The 22,029-nt window shown below is 40.0% G+C and overlaps 2 protein-coding genes across 5 annotated transcripts in view; one reads left to right on the top strand and one right to left on the bottom strand.

Annotated features, from left to right (window-relative positions):
- LOC143281225 (uncharacterized) overlaps positions 1–13,682 on the bottom strand; it is a 127,606-nt gene extending 113,924 nt beyond the window's left edge. For both annotated transcript variants that reach the window (XM_076586312.1, XM_076586313.1), the window contains exons 1-7: positions 12,503–13,682; positions 10,438–10,625; positions 9,919–10,058; positions 9,161–9,377; positions 7,778–8,002; positions 6,440–6,767; positions 4,601–4,706 (exon numbers count right to left, since the gene is read on the bottom strand). In XM_076586312.1, the coding sequence (XP_076442427.1) occupies positions 4,601–4,706; positions 6,440–6,767; positions 7,778–8,002; positions 9,161–9,377; positions 9,919–10,058; positions 10,438–10,625; positions 12,503–13,412 (2,114 nt within the window). In that variant the 5' untranslated portion in view covers positions 13,413–13,682. The remainder of the gene's footprint in view (positions 1–4,600; positions 4,707–6,439; positions 6,768–7,777; positions 8,003–9,160; positions 9,378–9,918; positions 10,059–10,437; positions 10,626–12,502) is intronic.
- The window catches only part of LOC143281227 (mitochondrial import inner membrane translocase subunit Tim9-like), a 21,283-nt gene extending 2,260 nt beyond the window's left edge, over positions 1–19,023 (top strand). Inside the window, exons 2-5 of one of the 3 annotated variants that reach the window (XM_076586318.1) lie at positions 9,299–9,399; positions 16,143–16,239; positions 17,358–17,453; positions 18,680–19,023. In XM_076586318.1, coding sequence (XP_076442433.1) covers positions 16,165–16,239; positions 17,358–17,453; positions 18,680–18,817 — 309 coding nt within the window. In that variant the 5' untranslated portion in view covers positions 9,299–9,399; positions 16,143–16,164 and the 3' untranslated portion in view covers positions 18,818–19,023. Of the gene's footprint in view, positions 1–9,298; positions 9,400–13,923; positions 14,025–14,144; positions 14,203–16,142; positions 16,240–17,357; positions 17,454–18,679 lie in introns of those variants that run through there. The other 2 variants (XM_076586316.1, XM_076586317.1) reach the window with 2 other exon arrangements.
- Positions 19,024–22,029: the final 3,006 nt, after the last annotated feature.

The raw sequence follows: 22,029 nt of genomic DNA, 5'->3' as shown, positions 1-22,029 counted from the left end.
AAGAATACAACCAGCCACGAACGTGTAGCAGACATGTAAACAGATAGTCAGATAAAGGGGAGGTGTAGGGACAGACTCAGTGTAACGTTTCCACTGAAAGGAAAACAGTTTTCAACGAGGCGAAGGTGCCGGGGAGTAAAACAAACCAAATTCACCAACGACAAAGAAACACACTAAAAAGATTAATGCCGTCCAACTGAAACGGGTAAAAAAAAAAAAGAAAAAAAAAGAAGAAAGAACTGTGAGTTCGACAGACAAAACCAGAAAACCCGAATATACGGATAAAAACGACCTTCCAACAATGTGTCTAAACACAGGATGATTAAACTGTGTTTTGACAACGCTCTCTCTCTCTCTCTGAAAACAGATAATCATAGGGTGTATCTGTCGATGTTTACGTTCGAACAAACTTTCGTTCAAACCAGCACAATTCACTCACAATGAATCAGTCAATCAATCAAAAGCACTTAGCTACACTGACAGCTAAACTGTTGTGGTGAGAAATGTCGTGCTTGGGTTGAGAAGCAGAGGTGGTGGGAAGTGGGGATGGGGGTTGGGGCGGAGAACTGGGTTGGGGAATCCCTGACCCCAGCTCACACAGATTATAACAGATAACACAGATCCTACTACATAGGCGGGAATTTCTAGGAGACCACTGACCTTTATACTAAATGGATTTTGCAAACATACATCAGAGAGCGAAGGACCCCTCGATCTGCTCAGTCCTTGCGCGCGGGCACCACGCGGATCGAGTTATATATGTCCATCTCTCTCTCTCTCTCTCTCTATATATATATCTATGTGTGTGTGTGTGTGTGTGTGTGTGTGTGTGTGTGTGAGAGAGAGAGAGAGAGAGTGTGTGTGTGTTCCATAAATAGCAGTGGGCTGCTCTCAGCTGCAAGGACGGACAGTCAGTATTGTCACTGGTGATCCGCAGCCTCGATCCCCGAGAGATTTTACACGTTTTGATATTCAGTTGATTGAGATCACGTCCACGAAACCACGTGACAACTATGACAACGAAAGGACCTGTGCCCAAACCGACCGTCTTGGTCAATGTTGTCCTGTCATATATATTTGCATATAAGCGTTTGCTCATCAAATGAATTCTTCTTCATGACTGGGCATAGTTAGGATTATATCATGAAAAGTGACGTATGTCACATACTCTTCTTATACAGAAAATGTCACCCGCAGTTTTACGAGAGAAAAAAAAGGGGGGACTGGAGGGGGGTGGGGGTTGGACCTGTTATTTCGGGGAGGGGAGGGGTGATTCCCTTTCGTTATCCTCCAGCCCCCATGTGAACAGTTCTGTTTTGTTGGTTCACACAAATACAGAAATGTAGAGGCAGAAAGCAGAGAGAGAGAGAGAGAGAGAGAGAGAGAGAGTGAGAGTGAGTGTGTGCATGTTAAGTGTAAAGAATCATATAACACGCTGTTCTATTCGAGAAATAATACTCCACAATGGTATCACAGAAAAAAAAATTCGGTCTCCCAAACACGTAACTACATACACAGGGCAAAGCAAGCAAAGTTTAAAAACAGAGTGGCCCAACCGGATCGCCGTTCACACAACAGGCCCAGACCCACAGTGCCAACACAGCGGCCCAGCCAAGTGAACGTGCCAACACACAATAGTACACCTCCGCCTGCCCACTCACCCACCCACCCACCCGAAAGGGATCTCACCCCCCTCACCCCTGCACCCTCAACCTCGCCACCCCTAAACAGGCTTGCTACGTGTCCCGACACGGACAGAAAACCCGCTACTTCGGCACGATCCGAACACACAATCGGGAACATCTCTAACCCCTATCACTTTTTTGTTGGTTTTTTTTTGTCCTTTCTTTCTTTTTTCTGTCGTTCCTCCTCATCCCCCCTACCCCCCGTCCCTTTCTCTGCCCCACACCAGGCCCACGCCTCCTCCCACACACACGTACACACCTACACCTACCACCCCTCCCCACCCCTCCTCCATTGCACAGGATTCCCTCACCCCCTTCCTCATTCCTTCCACCACCAACGTGTCTTTAAAAATTTACCCGAGCGTGACCTATCGAAAAGAGCGAGGCGTCTGGATCGGAGATGGACCGGGCAAGCTGTTGTGTGCGGTCTCGTTTGGTAGTCTACTGTCCTTTTTCCCCCCCCTTGTACTTCATTTTCTTTTTCTCTTTTTCCAGAAGGCGAAGGGAGGGGGCAGGGTGGTGGGGGGGAGGGGGTAGTCAAAAAATACGCACAAGATCGCACGCACACACGCGTGCACAATCACATACACAAGCACTTTCTTTTTCACTGAGAGAGAGAGAGCGAGAAATGAAAACGTGTTGGGCTTTCTTGTCAGTTTGTTTGGTTTTGCTGCAAGACATCCATAGAAGCGGCTATCCCAGCACTGGTTGTTGTTTGTATTACAGGGGCATCCCAGTTCATCACTTCACCACAGAAACTGAGAGCTCTATGGCCCTGTCCAGGTCCTACTTTGCATCACACTGGGTTGAAAAAAAAAAAAAAAAAAAAAAATATATATATATATATTTCAACACATTTTTGTGTGTAAACTTTGGACTGATCCATCCGGATCTTTTGCTGCTGACACCGTTTTTCTTGTGAACACAGTGGATGTGGCTGTGTGTGTGTGTGTGTGTGTGTGTGTAGAGAAGTGGGGTTAGGGGCACAGAGAGCACGACTGTGTTTGAATGTGTGTGTGCGTGCATGTCTGTGTTTGCACACATACATGTGCGCACAATGCAAGGAAAGAACTACTATATATATATATATATATATATATATATATATATATATATATATATATACACACACACACACAAACACACATGCAAAATCGCCTGCCAAAGCCATGTAAAGCATACACTGCAGCTCCACACATGCCACCCTCGAATCACGCAACAGCAAAGAATGACATGAGTAAGGAGATATCTATCTCAGAGGAACCTGAAAACCCCATGCCTGCTCTGATACTGTACACCCAATGAGCACTGCAGGAATGCACACAATGCCCTCCACACCTCCAAACACCATTGCACTGTGGTTGGTCCCTTCCCTTACTTCAGCATTCAAGCTGATTCCTTCTCTTATTTCAGCATTCAAGCTGATTCCTTCTCTTATTTCAGCATTCAAGCTGGAATCCTTCTAATATTTCAGCATATATCCTGTGTTCTCTAGATACCCCACTGACTGTGAATTCACAAATGAAATCCCATCAGACGCTACATTTTTTGTTCTTCTGATTTCTTTTTATATGTGTCTTTTCATTTCTATGAATTAATTACGTTTATGATTTTCTTGTTGTGTTGTAGCATTGTTTTGTTTTCATGCATTCTGGTTTTCATTTGATTATTGTTGTTGTTTTGTTTTTTTTAATTCTTATCTGATTATCTATCATTATCATTCTTCAGCGTTCCCAGGCCATGATTATTTATTCAATTTTATTCAGTCACTGGGTTTTTTTTTGTTTTGTTGTTGTTGGTTTTTTTGTGTTTTTTTTAAATACAGTTTTCCTTGCCTGTTACTTCTAACTGTACACAACATCCTATGATTTATGATACTGGTATGCTATGTTGTTGAATACTTTTTGTTTGTCTGTTTGAAACCCAAACACGGTTTTATAGCTGAACTCTCTCTCTACCCCCCCCCCCACCCCCACACCCCACCCCTACTCTTTCTTTTCAGTTAGACACAGAGGATACAGTTGTTCTAATTCTGCTTAACAAATGAAAAGAAATGAACTGAGCTCCCATAAAGTCTGCAGAGATCAGTTCACTTCTTTAAAAAAAAAAAGAAAAAAAAAAGAAAAAAGTTTGGCTTTGTTTCTGTAATCATGCAGAAAAAAATAATACCAGGTAATACCAGGATCATAAGGACACACACTCTACCAACACATGATGAGGAGGGAGGTATGAGGATATTAATATCATGGATCGCTCACTTCAGTGACAGAGCAGTTGGTGCTAAACATGTTGACAGGTTGACAAAGTGAAGGCTATTCAGCAGCAACTGGGCTTCAGACAAGCAGTTCAGCTGACTACACTGTGTGTATATATATATATATGCTATGAACTCTACCACCTGCCTCACCCAGTGTTGTGTTCATGTAACATTTCAATGCATTTTGCATGTAACTGTGTGTGTGTGTGTGTGTGTGTGTGTGTGTGTGTGTGTGTGTGTGTGTGTGTGTGCTTGAATGTGTGTGTGTATGTGTGTGTGTGAGTTTCTTGTGCAACAATCTCTCCAACAGTCTCTCGCAAAGGTTCACTTCTATAAACCGCTGAGAGTCACTGGCATGTTAAATCTTGTACATTCTGCATTTTGGTTGTAATGTTTACATTGACACAGAGTGGGTGAAGTGGTCTAGAGATCTAAACGCACACCTTTATAAGACATTAAGAGTGAAGAAGAGTGGCATCCTCAAGCGGCCATTGGCACATATACTTTTTGTGCAAATACACATGCACAAATGCAGGCATGCATACACATACAAACACACATACATTACACACACATGACATACACACACACCCAAAGAGAACATACACACAGAGAACACACACGCACACACAAACACACACACACAGACAACTCTCACCTGCTCCTCCCTGTCCTTGCTGTATGCACATCACTGTGAGGCAGACTGAAGGTAGTGTTCAGCTGTGGGGACGGCTCTGCTGCCAGAATCTCCTGCAGGAGTCCTCCTGAAAAACAAAACAAAGGACACAGCCACACGTTACCATCTACCAGAGTATCTCTCAGACATTCCCATGCCAAAGTTGATCTATCTATTAAGACGCCTTTCCATAGTGCATTTTCTTGAAGCTCTATACGCTTTGGCACTCTAGTCACTCTAGAAAGGGCATACACTTTATGTTATCATCATGCGTCACAACTTCCGAACAAGCGCCTGTGGATCATGATTAAACAAGCAAATCATGACGTAAGAAGGCAACAAACTGACCACCGCAATTACAAACTCTTCTCTTCTTCTTTTTTTTCCACCCCTTTACTCTGTGAAGAGTCATAGGTGCACCCACTGAAGAACTCTTATCAAGCAAACAAACAACAACAAAAAAGCACAAAAAGCAGCATAAAGATGCAATACAGCAATCAAAGATGAAACATTTGGGGAGGGGTGATAGAAGGCAGGAGGAAGGGGAGGAAGGGGCAAAGTTTAAACACTCTTAAAGAAACAGTAAATAATGTCTGTAAGTAAAAGGAACACACACATATATATGCCCATGCTATCTCTCTCTCTCTCTCTCTCTATATATATATATATACACACACATGTGCACATGCAGTCACCTGTGTGTAAGCTTTCTTTCTCAAACCCCATTAATTTTGAGCCATCTTTACCACATGTTTGTGAACACCCACAAGTCGATGTCAAGGGAGTTAACTCTTCAAATGACTAATGGCAACAGGACAACATGAGTTATCAAAGTGAATGCCCATAAACTGAAGAGTGGGTGGAGGGTAATTTTGTTAAATTCACTTGGGCTAGACGGTTGCGTACATCCAATATTTCTTGTTGTGTGCTGCTAAAATAACATTTCTTATTTCACTTTGGTCATTATGTTTTGAAAGTTTGATAGAATTAGTTCACTGTTAGATATGGAATCAGTTTTTTTTTTTTTTTAAATTATCTTGATGTCTATACTCAATCTGTATAATACCTTCTGCCTTTGAGAACACATATTTAACTGAAGTCTGAATATTAAAAATGATCTTGATAAGCAATGCATATAAGACATTTGTTCTCTTAGAAAAGGATATCCATTTCATTTCAAGCTAACCGTCTTTTTTTTTTTTTCCTTACACTGGATGACACTCCCTTTTCCTTTGCCATCAGTTCCACAACAATGAATGCAAAACATGTATACAACACAGAAAGAGAGGAATTCATGTTCTGACGGACTTGTCTGAATAATTTTTGTGCATTTATTTATTTTTTGTTTGTTTATGATTGTTGATGTTGCTGGCTTTCTTACAAACACTTCAGAGATCATGTATCTCACAGCAAGAGACATGACTGTAATAATCACTCAGAATACCACACCCACACACAAAGGTTTTATCTTTTGTTTGTTTTTCGGGGGGAGGGGGGGTGTCTGTTATCACTAAATAAAGAAAAGATGTCGAACAGAAAAGTGTCATTTATTTATCTACTGTGTTTGTGAATGTGTGTGGGGGTGTATGTGTGTATGCATGCGCGCGCACGTGCGTGCGTGTATGTGTGTGGCTAATATCACCAAACAGTGAAAAAATGTCAAACTAGAAAAAGATCTCAGTGTTTGCTGTTGTTTTTTCTTCTTGTGTGTGGTTACCACTAAACAGTGAGAAAGAAGTTACTCAAACCAAAGAAAGAACTCAAGACAAACCCCTGATCCACAAAAGCACACACCACCATGACACACCCACACCCACCGACCTTTGGCGCCCCCAAACTGTGCCGGGCGAGGGGGCCTGCTGCGAGGGTTGGGCGTGTCCAACGCAGACTCCGACATCTCCGGCACCTTGACGGGATCGGGCACGTGCCACTGGTCACGGCTCCGCCCCCTCTCCTCCCCCTGCAGTCGGCCCCTCATCAGCTCTCGCTCTATCAGTGCCCGGCTGTAGTGGGGCTTGCTGGGGGCCGCGGTGAGGGAGGCGGAGGTGGGGAAGTAGGTGGGGTGGAAGGTGGAGGTGGTGGTGGCGGCGGCGGCAGCGTGCGGCTGCCTCGTCTGCGACATGTCGCGGGACATGGACAGCAGCTGAGCCTGGAAGTCAAAGTTGAATTAGAAATGATTTACACGTACACCTGTCTGTACTTGCCCCACACACTCGGTTGTAATCCTTTCACCGACAGAAAATCAAAAACCAAAGATTGCTTCCCTTTAATACTCTTGTTGCCAGTTTTATCTCTGCAAAGTTTTGTGAAGTTTCAAAGGCTTTAAACATTTTCTGACAGATGTGGTAAGCCACTGAATAAGAAGGGAGTAATGATGGAAAAATTATCATAAAACGCACATCATCACCCTGGAAAAGGCAGAAATATTACCATGTCTTTCTTAACAATTTAGTACTGGATAATGTAACCAGTATAAGACATTTAAATCATAACAATCTTTTACTGGTAATTTTTTCAATTGGCAATAAAAAAATCTTTTCCCTTTTCATTTCATTATCTCTTTTCTGTTATATTTTCTGTGTGTTGAATGAATGATGAATTTAGAACTGGAATACTGGAAAAGCACATGATATTGAAAAAAGTATAATTTGTATTTTATCTGTACTAAAGACTTTCTTATGAAGTAACAATCAGAAAGGTCCATATCTCACATCTGAAAAATTGTCAACACATTGTCATAATATCAAAAAATGCTCTAGGCATGTGCGCTTTCCCAGTGTGTGTGTGTCTTGAATCTACGTGTGTGTCTCTGTGTCTGTATGTCTCTGTGTGTGAGACATATGTGCGCTTGTGCACACACACACACACACACACTCACTCACACACAACCAAAATAACAAGTGAAATACCCAGCAAGTGGTAAGCACACCCACACTGTTCACTCCCTGCACCAATATAATCTACCATAAACTCTGATGATTGCAACAGATAGCATGTTTCATTCATGTAACTCCCAATTCTTTTCTCTTTCTTATTTTGCATATGTATGTCACTATGTGTAACAAAAATGGAACTAAACATGTTCATTAAAAAAATATTTTAAAAATCTCAGTCTCTCAACATCACATTACATCACAATCAGTCCTTCCTCCCTCCCACCTGAAGCTGCATCTGCTGACTCTGCAGGCTCTCCAGATGCTCCAGCCTGCGCTCAGTCATCTGCTGCTCCAGATGCTGCAGGCGAGGGTTCGAACCCTGCTGCTGGCTGCCAGCCTTGGGCTCAGCCCCCCCTGCTCCTGTCCCTGTCCCTCCCACCACCTGCTTCTGCACCCGGTCCATCTCTGCCAGCAGGGTCTGCATCTTGTTCTCCAGATCCTGCTGCATCTGCAACAGGGGAGGAAAAAAACCCAATATGAAATAATATAAATGAAGATTACTACAATAAGATAAAACTAATATCAACAAGACCAAATAAAAATGCATCTAGAAAAAAATGACTGAAAATGAAGCAAAACAAACATTTAATAAAAAATCTAATAAAAAATAAAACAAAATATGTACGAAACATGATACTACATCCAACTGCTACAAACAGACGGGTGCAATAGTTGAGAGGCATTGTACTTTCAATAAGAGGGTCACGGGTTTGAATCTCAGTATCGGCACCTGGTGGGTAAAGGATGGAGATTTTTCCAATCTCCCAGGTCAACATTATGTGCAGACCTGCTTGTGCCTAAACCCCCTTCGTGTGTATACGCAAGCAGAAGATCAAATACGAACGTTAAAGATCCTGTAATCCATGTCGGCGTTTGGTGGGTTATGGAAACAAACATACCCAGCATGCACACCCCTGAAGATGGAATATGGCTGCCTGTATGGCGAGGCAAAAATGGTCATACACGTAAAAAACCCACTCGTGTACATACAAGTGAGCATGAAAGTTGCAGCCCACTAGCGACGAAGAAGAATTGCTGCACACAAAAACATCATAAAGGGGGAAAAAAAGAAAAAAAGAAGAGAAAATTATAACAAAAATTTTATCAAAAGATTGAAAATTTTTTTTTAAGAAATCAAGTCAGATAAAAAAAAATAAAGCAAACAAAATTTGACATCAATCGGAAGAAAAAAAAAAAGAACACTGTATATCTTAACAAGCACGTTCTGATAACTAAATTCAATTTTTCATGATGCTTTTCAGCAGCAATGGAGAATGAAGAAGAAAAAGTGAATGAAGTTCAAATTAATGTAGTTCAGTTACATGCAAACATAGGCCACTCCAGTTATGTATACTTGTCAACAAATGAATGCATTTGCTCCACGCCATGTGTGTACTGTTCCCGATACCTGCTCAAGATTTCATTGCTGACAAGAGAATTTCTCAATTCCTTAATTAAGACAGCAAGGGAAAACAAAAAAACAACAACAAAAAAACACACACACATATATATGTATATAAATATATATATGCGCAAGGAACCTGTCCCTCCTCCCTCACCCAAACCACCACCACCACCCCTGACTCCCAATCCCCTATCCTCATACCTTCAGAAAAGGCTGAGTGGCAGCAACAGCAGCAGAAGCAGCAACAGCAGCGGTGATGCTTTCCACGGTGCCTGCACCACCCCCACCACCAGTGGCACTACTACCCTCTCCCATGTCCATGTTGTTGTTTCTGTTCAGGTCTTCCTCTGCCAAGCCGCTGCCGCTGTGCACCATCTTGGGCTGCACCACGCGTTTCACTGGCTTGGATGGGTTCCCCCTGCACAACAACAGGGCCAGCGGTGTGCTGTCATTCTGTGTAACCTTACAAGGGTTGCTTGACTCCGAAAGTGTGCTGTGTGCAAGTTATAGTCAAAACTAGTGGAATCCAATAAAAATGGATTTTAAAGTATATTAATTTTATAAATGCATCAGTTGATGTATGTACAGAAATCAGACACGGTTGGATGCTCATCATATAGATACAGTCAGTAAGTTAAAATCAAATAAAATCTGCACTAACATTTTGGACTGATCTCATGCTGAATTACTATCGATTATAACAGTGCACAGTCTTTCATCTTATTTGAACATCACACTTTCATAGTTGTACACATAGACATGTGTACTTTAAGTTAAACTGAAAGTTTAAGCAATGAATGTGACAAATATACTCCTAATACAGTAATAGTTACAGAAAAATTTACACAGACACAGACACACATACACACACACATGCATGCATGTGACACGCACACTCACACAGATACACACTCCTGCACGAAAAGTTACAAATTTATCTTGGACAATCACAAACCAACCTTTTAGACAAAGCTTCCCTCACTTCACGCTGCTTCTCGGTGAGTGAAAACTTGGAGATCTGAACCTCCTCTCCCTTCCCTGTCTTTGGCATGGCTGAACCTTGCATCAAAGCACCTTGTTTCAGCCCTGGACCTTGGTGCTATGTTCCAGACAACACAGCAATAAAAATGGTGAAGCTGTGTATAAATAAAATGTATCCATTAATGTATAACAGATATAAAAGCAGCATACTGTCATATTAAGCATGTCCTTTGGCAAAGGTAGAGGTACAAACTAAAAAAAGAAAATAACAATAACAATTAGAGGAGAGTGACAATTGCAAAAAACAACAACAACAAACCAACAACAACCTGATTCAGCTTTTCCTTGACCAGAATTTATGCATGCACTCACACAATCAATACACACACACACACACACACACACACACACACACAGATGCACATGAGCATGCTCTGTCAGCTATGCTCAACAGCATGACTATTGTTTTCATTAAATAAATGGTCAAACAGTATCACCTTAGGCCTCGGGTTGGGAAAAGACTGGGGTTTCAATGGTCGATTGGCAGCTGATACAACATCCACTGCACTTGCTTGGGAGACAGAATCCTCATAATCAGATGGCAGTGGGGCCTGTGAGGATACGTTGACTATTCGCTCCTCCACTGTTACAATTTCCGGCTGGCTGGAGCTTACACTCTGTTCCTCTGTTGTAATTAAGAATAATGTATAAATTATTAATCATTAGATTACTGTATTACAACCTTGTGATAAAAGCTATCCCTTAGGCTTATGTAACTAAATGAAATTTGGATCCTCGATAAAAAAAAAAAGAAAAAGAAAAGAAAAAAGATTATTCCAGTCTTTGTAAATCTGTAAAAAAAACAAAAAAAAACACACACCAAAAAACCCACTAAACAGTCATCAAAAATATACTATCAGTGTATGTATAACAAATTATGTCATCAAATGATGATCAATAAAATTAAAAATCATACTCCAGTTCCAATAATTTTGTGTTTCTATGAGCTGTAGAAAAATGTACAAACTAATTTTTTTTTTTATACCACTAAAAGTTTCATTTTAAATTTTTTTTATGATTTTGGCAACTTTTTGATTTGAGTTATTTGACATTTACTGCAATCAGAATATAAAACAATTCAATTTTATGTATGTAATTGTAACTTAATTCTTTTCTGTTCAAAACATTTTTTTAACCATCAGTTTTGAGGACCAGGACATAAGCACAGGTCCTCAAGTTTTTTTTTTTTTTTTGTGAATCCTGGAAATGGTTCACACTCATAATTACTGCATAAGTTTAGCAGACCCATAAGACTGACACACATACACACACACACACACACAGCCAACACAAAATAAAATACTGCATTCAGAATATGAATTCTGTCCATTATACAATTCCTTGAAACAAGCAGCTGTTGGTCTAAAACTGTACAATGACACAGTACAGATTCAAAGCTTTGATCATCCAGATACAATATATATATATAATATATATACAGCTCTCTCTCTCTCTCTCTATATATATATATATATAATTTTAGTTAGTCTGTGAAAGAATGTGATCAATGAGTTAGTGATCACAATGAGTGCTGTGGCAACATTAAATTGTCACAAAGTACTTCAATAAAGGACTGTGTAAGAAAGATGTATGCTACAACAGATAGTGGAATATGACTGCAGAGCAATAGGCAGATCCATAGCAGCAGCACGTTCCAAACTACCATGCACCTCACCTGGAAGGCACTTGCTTACGTTTTTGGTTATTTATTTTACAAACAAGGTTTGCTGCTGTGGATCCTAATGGCTTCATCTTCATCTGTAAACCAACAAAGTGCTGTATTGTTTTGTTTTGTTTTTTGGTGTTTTTTTTCCTGATCTTGGCCTGATCTGGCTTTGGGTGCATGTTCAGTTGTGAAGGGGCGGTTTGCCATGTGTGTGTGGCAGGTGAGTGTCCATGCATTCATGTGTGTGTGCGTGCCTACTCGAGTGTGTTGCAGGGATATGTTTTCTGGAGGGCATCATGGGTGGGTGGGTGGTTTCCAAATTTCAGTTGCATGAGTGTTTTCTGGCACATGCTTCTGTGTGTGGGGTGTGGCGGAGGTGCAGGTGGAGAGGAGTACTGATGGGGAAGTGGGGAGTGTGGAACGAAAGTACTTTTTGAGCAGTATTTCTGGAGAAATGCACTATGTAAATGTCAATTATTATCATTATTATTATTGTTGTTGTTGTTGTTGTTCACTTTTCCATGCAGAGAAAACGGCTATGCAAGGGAGGTATATATAATTATATTATCAAACATGTATGTGTTTGTCAAATGCCGAACTAATGTGTCTGCACAAACACTACTCCTTGCTCGCCTGAGGTGTGATACACACCTTTTCTTTTTTTCAATAATCTGATTTTTGTTAAAAACAAATTTCCCCAACAACTGACAACAAATAATTATTATCAATTTTAGTTTGTAGATTTTTCTTAAGTATCTGAAATTTACAGAATGAAAAGATGCAAGCACCAAAACAAAAAACAAAACAAAAACAAAACAGAAACAAAATCAAATTACCCCAGTCTTCTGCAAGATCTGCTGACTCTACCAAAACTTGCTCTTTTGCACTGTTTCCTTGTCTGGATACTTTGTATGGGAAATGAGTCAAGTGTTGAGGAACTTGGTCTGGTTTTCCAGTTTTAGTTTGTTGTTTATTTGACAGCAGTTCTTTGCCATTGTGTTCATGTCGTTGCACAGTATACACTACACTGTCCACACCTTGACTGTGGGTTTTCTTTTGCTCTGCTAACATTTTGCTGCTATTTTTGTCACTCCTGGAAGAGGTGTCCTTCACTGAAGCATTTGGGAAAGCTTTATTTGGAAAACTGCCATTAACAACTTTCCCATTTTCTGGTTTGTAACTGCTCTTCTGATTGTTATTGTTCACATTCAAATTGGTTTCACATTCAGTATGAGCAAAGACAGACACAACCTGGCGAGAATTGTCATAAGAATCTCTTGGAGAAACTATCTCTCTCAAATGTTTTTTTGACACCTTTACTTTCCTAGCATCAGCAACATTGAAGTTGTCAAGTTCCTTGCATCTTGACCCCTGAGAAGAAGCACTTGAGTTCAACACAGCAGGCTGTACTGCTGGATTCTCATCAACAAGGGTTGAACGTATGAGAACATCACTTGCTGTTGTACTGTCATCAGAATCATGCAAATCTCCTGAGGTTTCTTTTATACTCCTCGCTTGGTTGGATTGTGTTGCTGTTTTACCAACACCACTGTCAGCACTTGATCTGCTGTTGTCCTGCACATCCTGGTCGTTGACTGGGGGATGATTTTCTGCATTCTCTCTCTCTATCCTAATGCGAGGAGTGCCTCCTCCACTGCCAGATGATTTGGAACTGTTTGTTTTATCCAAAGCTTTCACCGCATTGCTTGTAACTGACAAGAGCTCAAGGATGCTATTTTGTGACATTTCAAGTCTTATTTTCTTCGGTTTAATTGTCACAGAAAAGTGGGAATTTGGGACTCAAAATTTAATTTTGTCCGACAGAAAGTCGCCTGGTTACCACACCTTTATGCAGAACCATTCTGTACAAAATCCATCCGCAGGCACATTTTTGTCCTTTTGAAAGTGTCTGTTTCATAAGTAGCCCGTTCACCATCACGTAAGGAAACGGCTTGCTTTAAAATGAAGATCTTGTTCAGTGTTTTGGACTTGTCTGATCACATTTCCCACTGCACGGTCGCCATTTCACAACAAACAGCGACAACGTTTGTAACAAAACATTTGATTGGCTTGGGGCAATTTTTGTGTTAAGTCGTAAACAAAATATTGCAATAAGAAATCTTAAAGAGCCTTAAAAGTGTACAGCTATAGATCTAATCGTGTATATATAATGATTGTTTGTACAAAGAATTTATCATAAAAAAATTTAGCGAGCAATGATTTCACGACAATAATATTCCAACCAATTGTTGTTGCGTTTTCATTTACCCTTCACGTCTGCTTTCCGGTTAAGTCAAGTTGAAACTTGCTTATCACAACACGTGCATCTGTTTTCATCATTTTGTAGAATACGTTCAGGTAAGTAAAGATGAGGGATTTCATATTTTTCCGAAGCTGCATTGTTTATTATTATAGTTCTGAACCGGCTGATGAAGGAACTTCGGCTTGGCGTGATATCGATTGATTTTTTAACCTTTGCTGCGGCACTGTGTCATGTGTGGTGATACCGGTGACCGGACATTATTAATCAGTAGAGGTAAACGAGATCTTGGTATTATTCAAGAACTCTTTACACCCTTATGCTTTTGGACGATTTGAATATTTATCATTCACTTTGAGAAAGTGACACTTCTCGCACAGAGGACATAAATGTTTCGCAGCTAGATCTGTACATTCTGAATGATAGTCTCCCACGTACTTTCACTCTTTGACTTGGGTGTGTTACGTTGTAGGAGCATGGTCGCATACACAACAGGAGGGTTGTAGCAGTGTGCATTTCTACACAACCCGCAAGCAGCTGTCACTGTGATGGTGGTCCTGCAACCTCGCTAGCAGCTGATCGCGTCTGGAACCTTCAATGTTCTGCTATTTGGTGTGTGTGTTTTTTTTTATGAACTGGCCAGGTGGAATGACCAGCACTGACCCCGCAGCCATTCGTTTTTAAAAGGACAGTTGGAGGTATTTTCATCTCACGTGTAGGCTTGGGAGCTGTTCCTTCAAAGTTCAAGTACAGCATGGTAGACCCAGTAGAGACATAGCCAGGTTCTTTACTCCCGTAGTCTCCCTTGATCAGTTGATGAAGCATGCAGTTTGGTTTTATATCAGTTTTATTTGTCTACATCACCCTGGTGGCAGGGGTCTCATTGCCGAATGGTTGAGGATGGATTGGCATGCATGAGTGCTGTGTTAGTGTGTATGTAATCTTCTACAGGTCTGAGTCATATTCATAGGCAGTGTCATTAGTTACATCACAAACAGCAAGTGGAATTGACTTTTTTGGTGGTCCTCGCAATGTGAGTGCCACTTTAGGATGTATCATCATTAACAATAACATACAGGTCTTACTGACTTGCTTTAGGATTTCATCACAATGCTTTTTGAAAAAGTCGGTCTTTCATAAGAAAAGCAAAAGGCTGAGCACTGGACTTTACCACTGGTCCCTTCTTGTGCAGTGATCTTTAGATGTGCTGTTCCTCAATGGTCTTACTCTTAGACTTTGAGTGGAACATGCATGACAGCTTGCATGTTCCCTTTGATACGATTTTGAAGTTTTCAGAAGAAATCAGTATTTTTCACTTGATCTGATTTGTACATAATTGTGTTACATGGTTTTGGTTTAAACGTGTTGCAAGTCCTCTGTAGTCAACTGGGCTAAAAGTCGAATGAATGATTCAAGATTAAGAATATTAAAGATCCTGTAATGTATTCCAGAATAACTCATTAACTAGGTTCTAGTCTTCTACTTCAACTACTGAAAAGTTAATTTCACTGATTTGAACTCTTTATCAGTTTATGTTCAAAACTTCAATTTAAACTTCAATCTGGATACACTACATGGTAGTCATTTTGGCCATTCTTCATTTCTTGACTTATTGCAGCTGGACTGGGAGAGTTCATGATTTTAAGAAAAATAAACGAAAGAAATGAAATGGATAAACAAGTAATTAAACTCTGTTTTAAAGGGAAACACCAAGTCTCAAATTTTAAAATTACCAACTGCTGCTCTATTGTTAACCTTACCTGTTCCCCAAAATGAACCCACTTTGGAACGATCATAGTCCCAGCGAATGCACACACAGAATTGTTGTTTTAGTTGATGGTGATGGCAGGCTCATGCGGCGATCTGCTTAGCATAGGTGTTGTTATTATTGTTAATCTGCTTAGGGAGGCTGTAGTAATAGTTCTGGGTTGCCTCACTGATTGTATTCCGCAATGTTCTGTATGTTGTATTTGTGACAGTTCCAAATCCAGATCAGATTCCACTCAAGGCCTTTTGAGAAAATCTACTTGGGCCAGGTGAAAATAACCTGTCAGTGTCACACACTTGTCTTACTACAACATTGCATAAAGTAATGTACCATGAATTTATCAACATCCAGTTGTTTCAGAAAATGGTTTGGTTTGTATCATGACAGGATTTTGTGTGTGCAGCTTGTGATGTTTATTAACCTTCAGATTTCATCTGCTTTCTTCCAGACTTTTCAGATACCAATTGAACATGAATCCAGGAATAGGTGACGGTGTTAGCTTGCCTCCTAACATGCAAGTAGATGCCCAGTCTGCAGCAAAACAGGTAATGAAACATGTTTATATTTTACTATTTATAATCATTAATCTATAAATTCATATGAAATGTTTCTAATTGAAGCATAATGAAATATATATTCATTCTATTTCATTTGTTTAACAGGGCATACTAATACAGTTATTAAGTTAATTAGTTATACTTATATAGTTGACTGTGAAATACTTAGTAACTTGGTTAAAGTGTCCATACCATAGCCATGGGATATTAGCAATAGGGATATCACTGGCAAAGTGGCAGATTAATGGAGAATGTCTCGAAGGACATAATAATGGTGACTCCACTTTTGAGGGGGTGCTTGTTGAGTCTTACTTTGTTACTCAGTGATTGTGGTCATCAAATAAGAGACTTTGTTGTAGTGATTACTTATGTAACTAGGCTGAATTAGAGTAAACATGCCTGACCACAACTGAGGTAATTCAGCAGCAGTTCAACTTTTGTTCAAGGTTCCTCCTTAAGGACTGGGAATGAACAAGGAAGCAAGCCTGAGTGTAGTTATGTACAAAGAGTTGGGATAAATGGTGTGAGAATAATGCAACCAAGAGAATGGAAGAAGAGGCAGTCCCTCCCTCCACCCTCCCAATCCTCCCCCCGCAAAAGGCTGAGCGCATGCGCATGCACGCGCGATCACGCACACACACACACACACACACATACACACATGATATGCACACTGACACACAAAAACCAACAACTTTTTGATAGATTTAAGAGAAAATAAGAAAGGGCAAATAAAGAAACCAGTACCTGGTACATACTTTACGTATAAATTTGTTCTTTCAGTTTGATAAATTCTTGTGTCATACCTTGTTTTTATAATATTTGCTGGTCAGGCATCTGCTTGGCAGATGTGGTGTAGCGTATATCACTATATGGTTTTGTCCGAACACAGTGACGCCTCCTTGAGCTACTGAAACTGAAACTATAATATTTCATTTCTTTTTTTTAATTTTTTTATTATCATCATTATTATTTGTTTGTTGTTTTTTAATTTAACATGTTTTCTTCTTCTTTTTTTCTATTTTCTTGAGTTCCTGATTCATGGTTTTATTTTGTATCTCACTTTTCTGATATCCTTATTCAGTGTTTGTTTTTGAATGTTTCAGTTTTATGAGTTCCTGAGTCAGTACAACAGGGTGTCAGAGATGTGCTTCAATCACTGTGTCCATGACTTCACCACCAGAAAAGTGTTAGATGCTGAGGTAAGACAACAAATATGTAAAAGAAAGAAGATAAATTACAAAATCAGTGAGTGCCTGTGGGAATAATGCTTTAAAAAAAAGTTTATTGATTATTGTACCCACTCCTAAAGTGAAGTTTCAGGAGTCTTGTCACTAGATTCATGTACTGATGTAGCCTAACAGAACGTCCACCATTCCACTCCACACCACATCATTGATACTGATCTACAACTAGAACCAGAATATTGGTGAAAATGTTAGTTCTATGGATGAGGAACTATTGTACAGGCATTTGCACGATAAAGAACCCTTGGTTATGTAGGAGTTGTCTCTGAAAACTGTCTTCTCTAAAGGATTGATTTTAATGCAGTCATGGGAAAGAGGGATCTGAGAATGGGGAACTAACGTGGATGGTTGTATTCAGTGCAGTCATGCGCTTTTCACAGTGGGTTGACCAAAATCCATCTTCAGAAGAAAAAAAAAAGATTGTGATGAAAGACTGGAACACAGTGCAGTACAGTACAGTGCAGTATATCAGTGTTATCACAACAAAAACATGTGTCAATTGAAATATAAAAAACAAAGCAAAAACAACAAAAAATAAGCAACAAATCCAATGGAAACAGAAACTGGGGTGCAGTTCCTTGAAATTAATTTATTTATTAAACTAGATTTCAGAATGAGAAAAACATGATTTTGTTCTTCTCAGATCATGAACTGGCATCTGAGAATACTCACTTTTGTTAAGTTGTGGTTTTCAAGACTTTTTAAAGTTTTTGTTTGCCAGTGATGAAAACAAAGGAAAGAAAATTCTCTTTGTGTGTTTGTGTGTGATCCAATTTGAATAATCTCCAGTGTGATACAAATAGAACACTGCCGTAAAACATCCATGATAATGGATGTCCAGTGAAGCATACAAGGAATATAACAATTTCTGATTTTGTGATAGATTAAAATGAAACATTGACAAAAGGGATATTCTGCTCTTTATTCTCTGAACTTGATCCTCTCTTTTATATGCATGTATCGCGCACGCATGTATGTGTGTGTTTAGTTAGTACCAGACAGTTAGGTGAGGATATGCTTTGTTATTGTAATGAATGTAAAGCACCCTTGACTGTGATCAAACATTTACTATTAATATTATTATTATTGTTATTTTCAACAAATACTGGTACTACTGCTGCTACTATTTTAATTCTATTATTATTATCATATTTCTCATAAGCTCATGATTCTTTCCCCAGAACACCTGTGCTGTCACCTGCCTCGAGAAGTTCCTGAAGAGCGTGAGTCGCATCTCCCTGCGATTCCAGGAGATCCAATTTCCACAGGGCGCCAACATGGCTCAGTCAATGACGGCGTCAGATTCCAAGAAAGTGTAGCTGATGCTTGACAGCTAGCATGTTTTAGTTGTTGAAATGAACAACTGTGAATAACAGTGTGTGTAAGTGTGTGTGTTGAAATGTTCAGTGAGTTGCATTGCGGACGAATGATGTCCAGCCAGTTGTTGAGAGTACTGCTGTTAGTTTAATGAGGAATGTTTGGTTATGCCATGGTGAATAAAAGGAAATTGTGTGCAAAACACAGATTGCTTGTTGTACAGTTTTGGAATTTGTGTGGGAGGGAAAGAGGATATGTGTCCAGTGATTCTGTTCTATTAGATTACTTGGAGATGCAGAGCTTTGCTGTAGATGATTCATACCAAAAAAAAACATTAACACAAATACTTGAAATAGATGAGGTCTTTAAAACATTTGACACAAAGAGCTCAGTTGTTGATGGAGCATAAAAGAAATCACAGTTTATTTAGTTCTAAAACTCCAAACAAAAGTAATGAATCCTCAAAAAGAGAGCCACAAGTGGCAGTGGATGAACGTTCCAGGTAATTTCTGAAGACTTTTTACTCAAACACAAAGCTTTCTTGTCACTAACGGGCGCAATAGACAAATGGTTAAAGCGGTGGACTTTCAATATGAGGGTCCCGGGTTTGAATCTCGGTGGTGCCTGGTGGGTAAAGGGTGGAGATTTTATCTGATCTCCCAGGTCAACGTATGTGCAGAAAACGGAGTATGGCTGTCTACATGACGGGGTAGGTAAACAAAACGGTCATACATGTAAAATGTTTGTCTGAGTGTGTATGTGTGCGTGCCTGAAATCTGGTTGAATGACACAGGAAACGAATGATCAGCGCCCAATGACAGCTGTCAGTTGACTCTACCCAGATTAGGCAGCCTGTTGTGTAAATGACTCCGAGTTTGTAAAGTGCTTAGAGCTTGGTCTCCGACCGAGAACAGGTGCAAAATAAGTATCCATATCAATCAATCAAAAAACTTTTCAAGAATAAAAATTTGATCTGTCCACAGTGGTTTGTACCCATCCATATATACCAGTACATTCATCTCCACATCGGTCTTTCTCTCAGATTGTTATTGATGGATTTTTTTAAATTATTTTTATTTATTTATTTTTTTTAAAGACAAATGGGAACCATGGAGAGTGAGATGAACATTTTTTAATGACAGAGAACATGTGAAAGAGCTACATCACACACACACACACACACACACACACACACAGCGAGATAGAAAAATACAAAGAGTTGAGAAGAAAACAACAACAAGAGTTGAGACATTCTCTCTTCACTCATCCACGACATGTACCCTTATCCAGCTATTAATCACACCTATCTAATGCCTCGGTATCAGTGTCTGAAACAGTTAAATTTAATGTATGCTCTTCTCATTTTGGTGTGCAAGTTCTTCCCATATGCTCCTTTCACTGCTGAAACAGAGACAGGTGGCAGTCACAACACACACCCCTCGCCCATTTTCCGTACGCTCCTCCCAGCTCTGTGAACCATTTCCCAAATGCTGCTGCAAAAATTTTCATGCAAACACAATCCTTCCCAATCCCTCACCGACTTTCCTGTACACGCCTCCTCAAACTGTCAAACGGTATTACTAACCCTCCCAACATTTTCACCCTCTTCCGGCTCGCCATTCCTCAAACTATGAATCATCACCCACACCACGCCCACACGTTTCCAACACGCTCAGCTGCACCAGTCGCTGAAGCTGAAAATGTTGGAAATGATAACACAGCATCGCGAACCGATCAAACAGCAATGCCACCCGGTATTTAAGGCGGAAACCACTGTCCACATAAGAGCAATGGACGGCACTGATCGATGCTGACAGAAAGAAAGAAACAAAGAAAAAGCAAAAAAAAACAAAAACACAAAAAACAAACACGTAGATTTGGAACAATGAGTTGTCTCCTCCAACTTTCCCCAACCTGTCCAGCCACTTTAGATTACAGTCTTCAAAATCTGTTCATGTAAAGTATGTATTTTCAATCAGAACGTTATTTTTGAATCCCGCCCCCTCCAGCACCCCTCCCCTAACTTTGATGCGAAGAGCAGAAATAGCTGCAGCACAGAACTGACCTCGGCGAATATCGTACGGATGGGATCAAACCGCACTATTTTACTAAACTGACAGCGACTGTGCTCCAGCATGAAAAATGAAAACGAGTCATGAATAAACATTTGTTAACTTTTAATTTGTTGTTATATGCAACGACAAAATTGTCCGTCAATTATGTTGCCGACCTCTTTATACTTCACTTGGCAAATTATGTTTTTTCATGCTTTCAAACTCCATAGTTAAAGGTAGTTCTCACGTGATACTGTGGGTTGATGATACAGATTTGAAATGTCCCTAACCTGTGAGCACGCTGGCCTGCTATGCGTGTAAGTTGACGATCACCTCGTCACTGAGTGAAATCATGTATCTATGTGAATATAGCTATATTTGTGCCTATTTTTTGTGCTTATGTGTTTGTTTTACAGGGATACCTATTGGATCGATATTTACAGTTGTTTCAGACCTGATTTGGCCCCGTGTGGTCAACAAAACACAAGCAACAAAGACACCAAACAGGGGCAATGTTTTCACAGCTCCTTTATTATATACATCATGCCATCACATAATATAGTGCAACATTGCTCTCTCTCTTGGCCATCAATAGGTTCAGGGAGGATCCCTGTATAAGCCCACGATTTCTCGAGAAATCGTGGTCGTTCCCCTCCCATGTTTTCTCTCAATGTGTAGGAAATCATGGGAATTCCCTTTATTTTAATCAAAACGATTTCCTTTGTCATTGGAGTTGTGTTTTCTTGTCTTTTACCCAATGCAAATCTAAGATAAAAACGACAGAGAGAGAGAAAAAGAAACGGAAAATGGGAGTGACGACAATGACGATCATAATGACAGTGGCGTCAGCGAAGACATCAACAATAGACGGTGAAGGTGATGACACAGTACTGGTTTAAAAAAAAAGTTTTTGAGTGAGTGAGTGAGTGAGTGAATGATTGTGTGTGTGTGTGTGTGTGTGTGTGTGTGTGTGTGTGTGTGTGTGTGTGTGTGTTTCCTTTCGTGTGTTTACTTGCTGGTTGATTTGTTCTTTTTTCACTTTGTTTTTTAAAATGATATTTTCCTGTTATGAGTGTTTTCAGTGCAATCTTACATGCTAAAACATGCTGACACAAATAGATGAACAAAATTTAATGAGCAAGCATGAAATGAAGATCATC

This window comes from Babylonia areolata, chromosome 4, assembly GCF_041734735.1.
Source record: "Babylonia areolata isolate BAREFJ2019XMU chromosome 4, ASM4173473v1, whole genome shotgun sequence".
NCBI classification, from domain to species: Eukaryota; Metazoa; Mollusca; class Gastropoda; order Neogastropoda; family Buccinidae; genus Babylonia; species Babylonia areolata.
The sequence above is the reverse complement of the archived record's forward strand: the minus strand, read 5'-3'. Positions and strand labels throughout refer to the sequence as shown.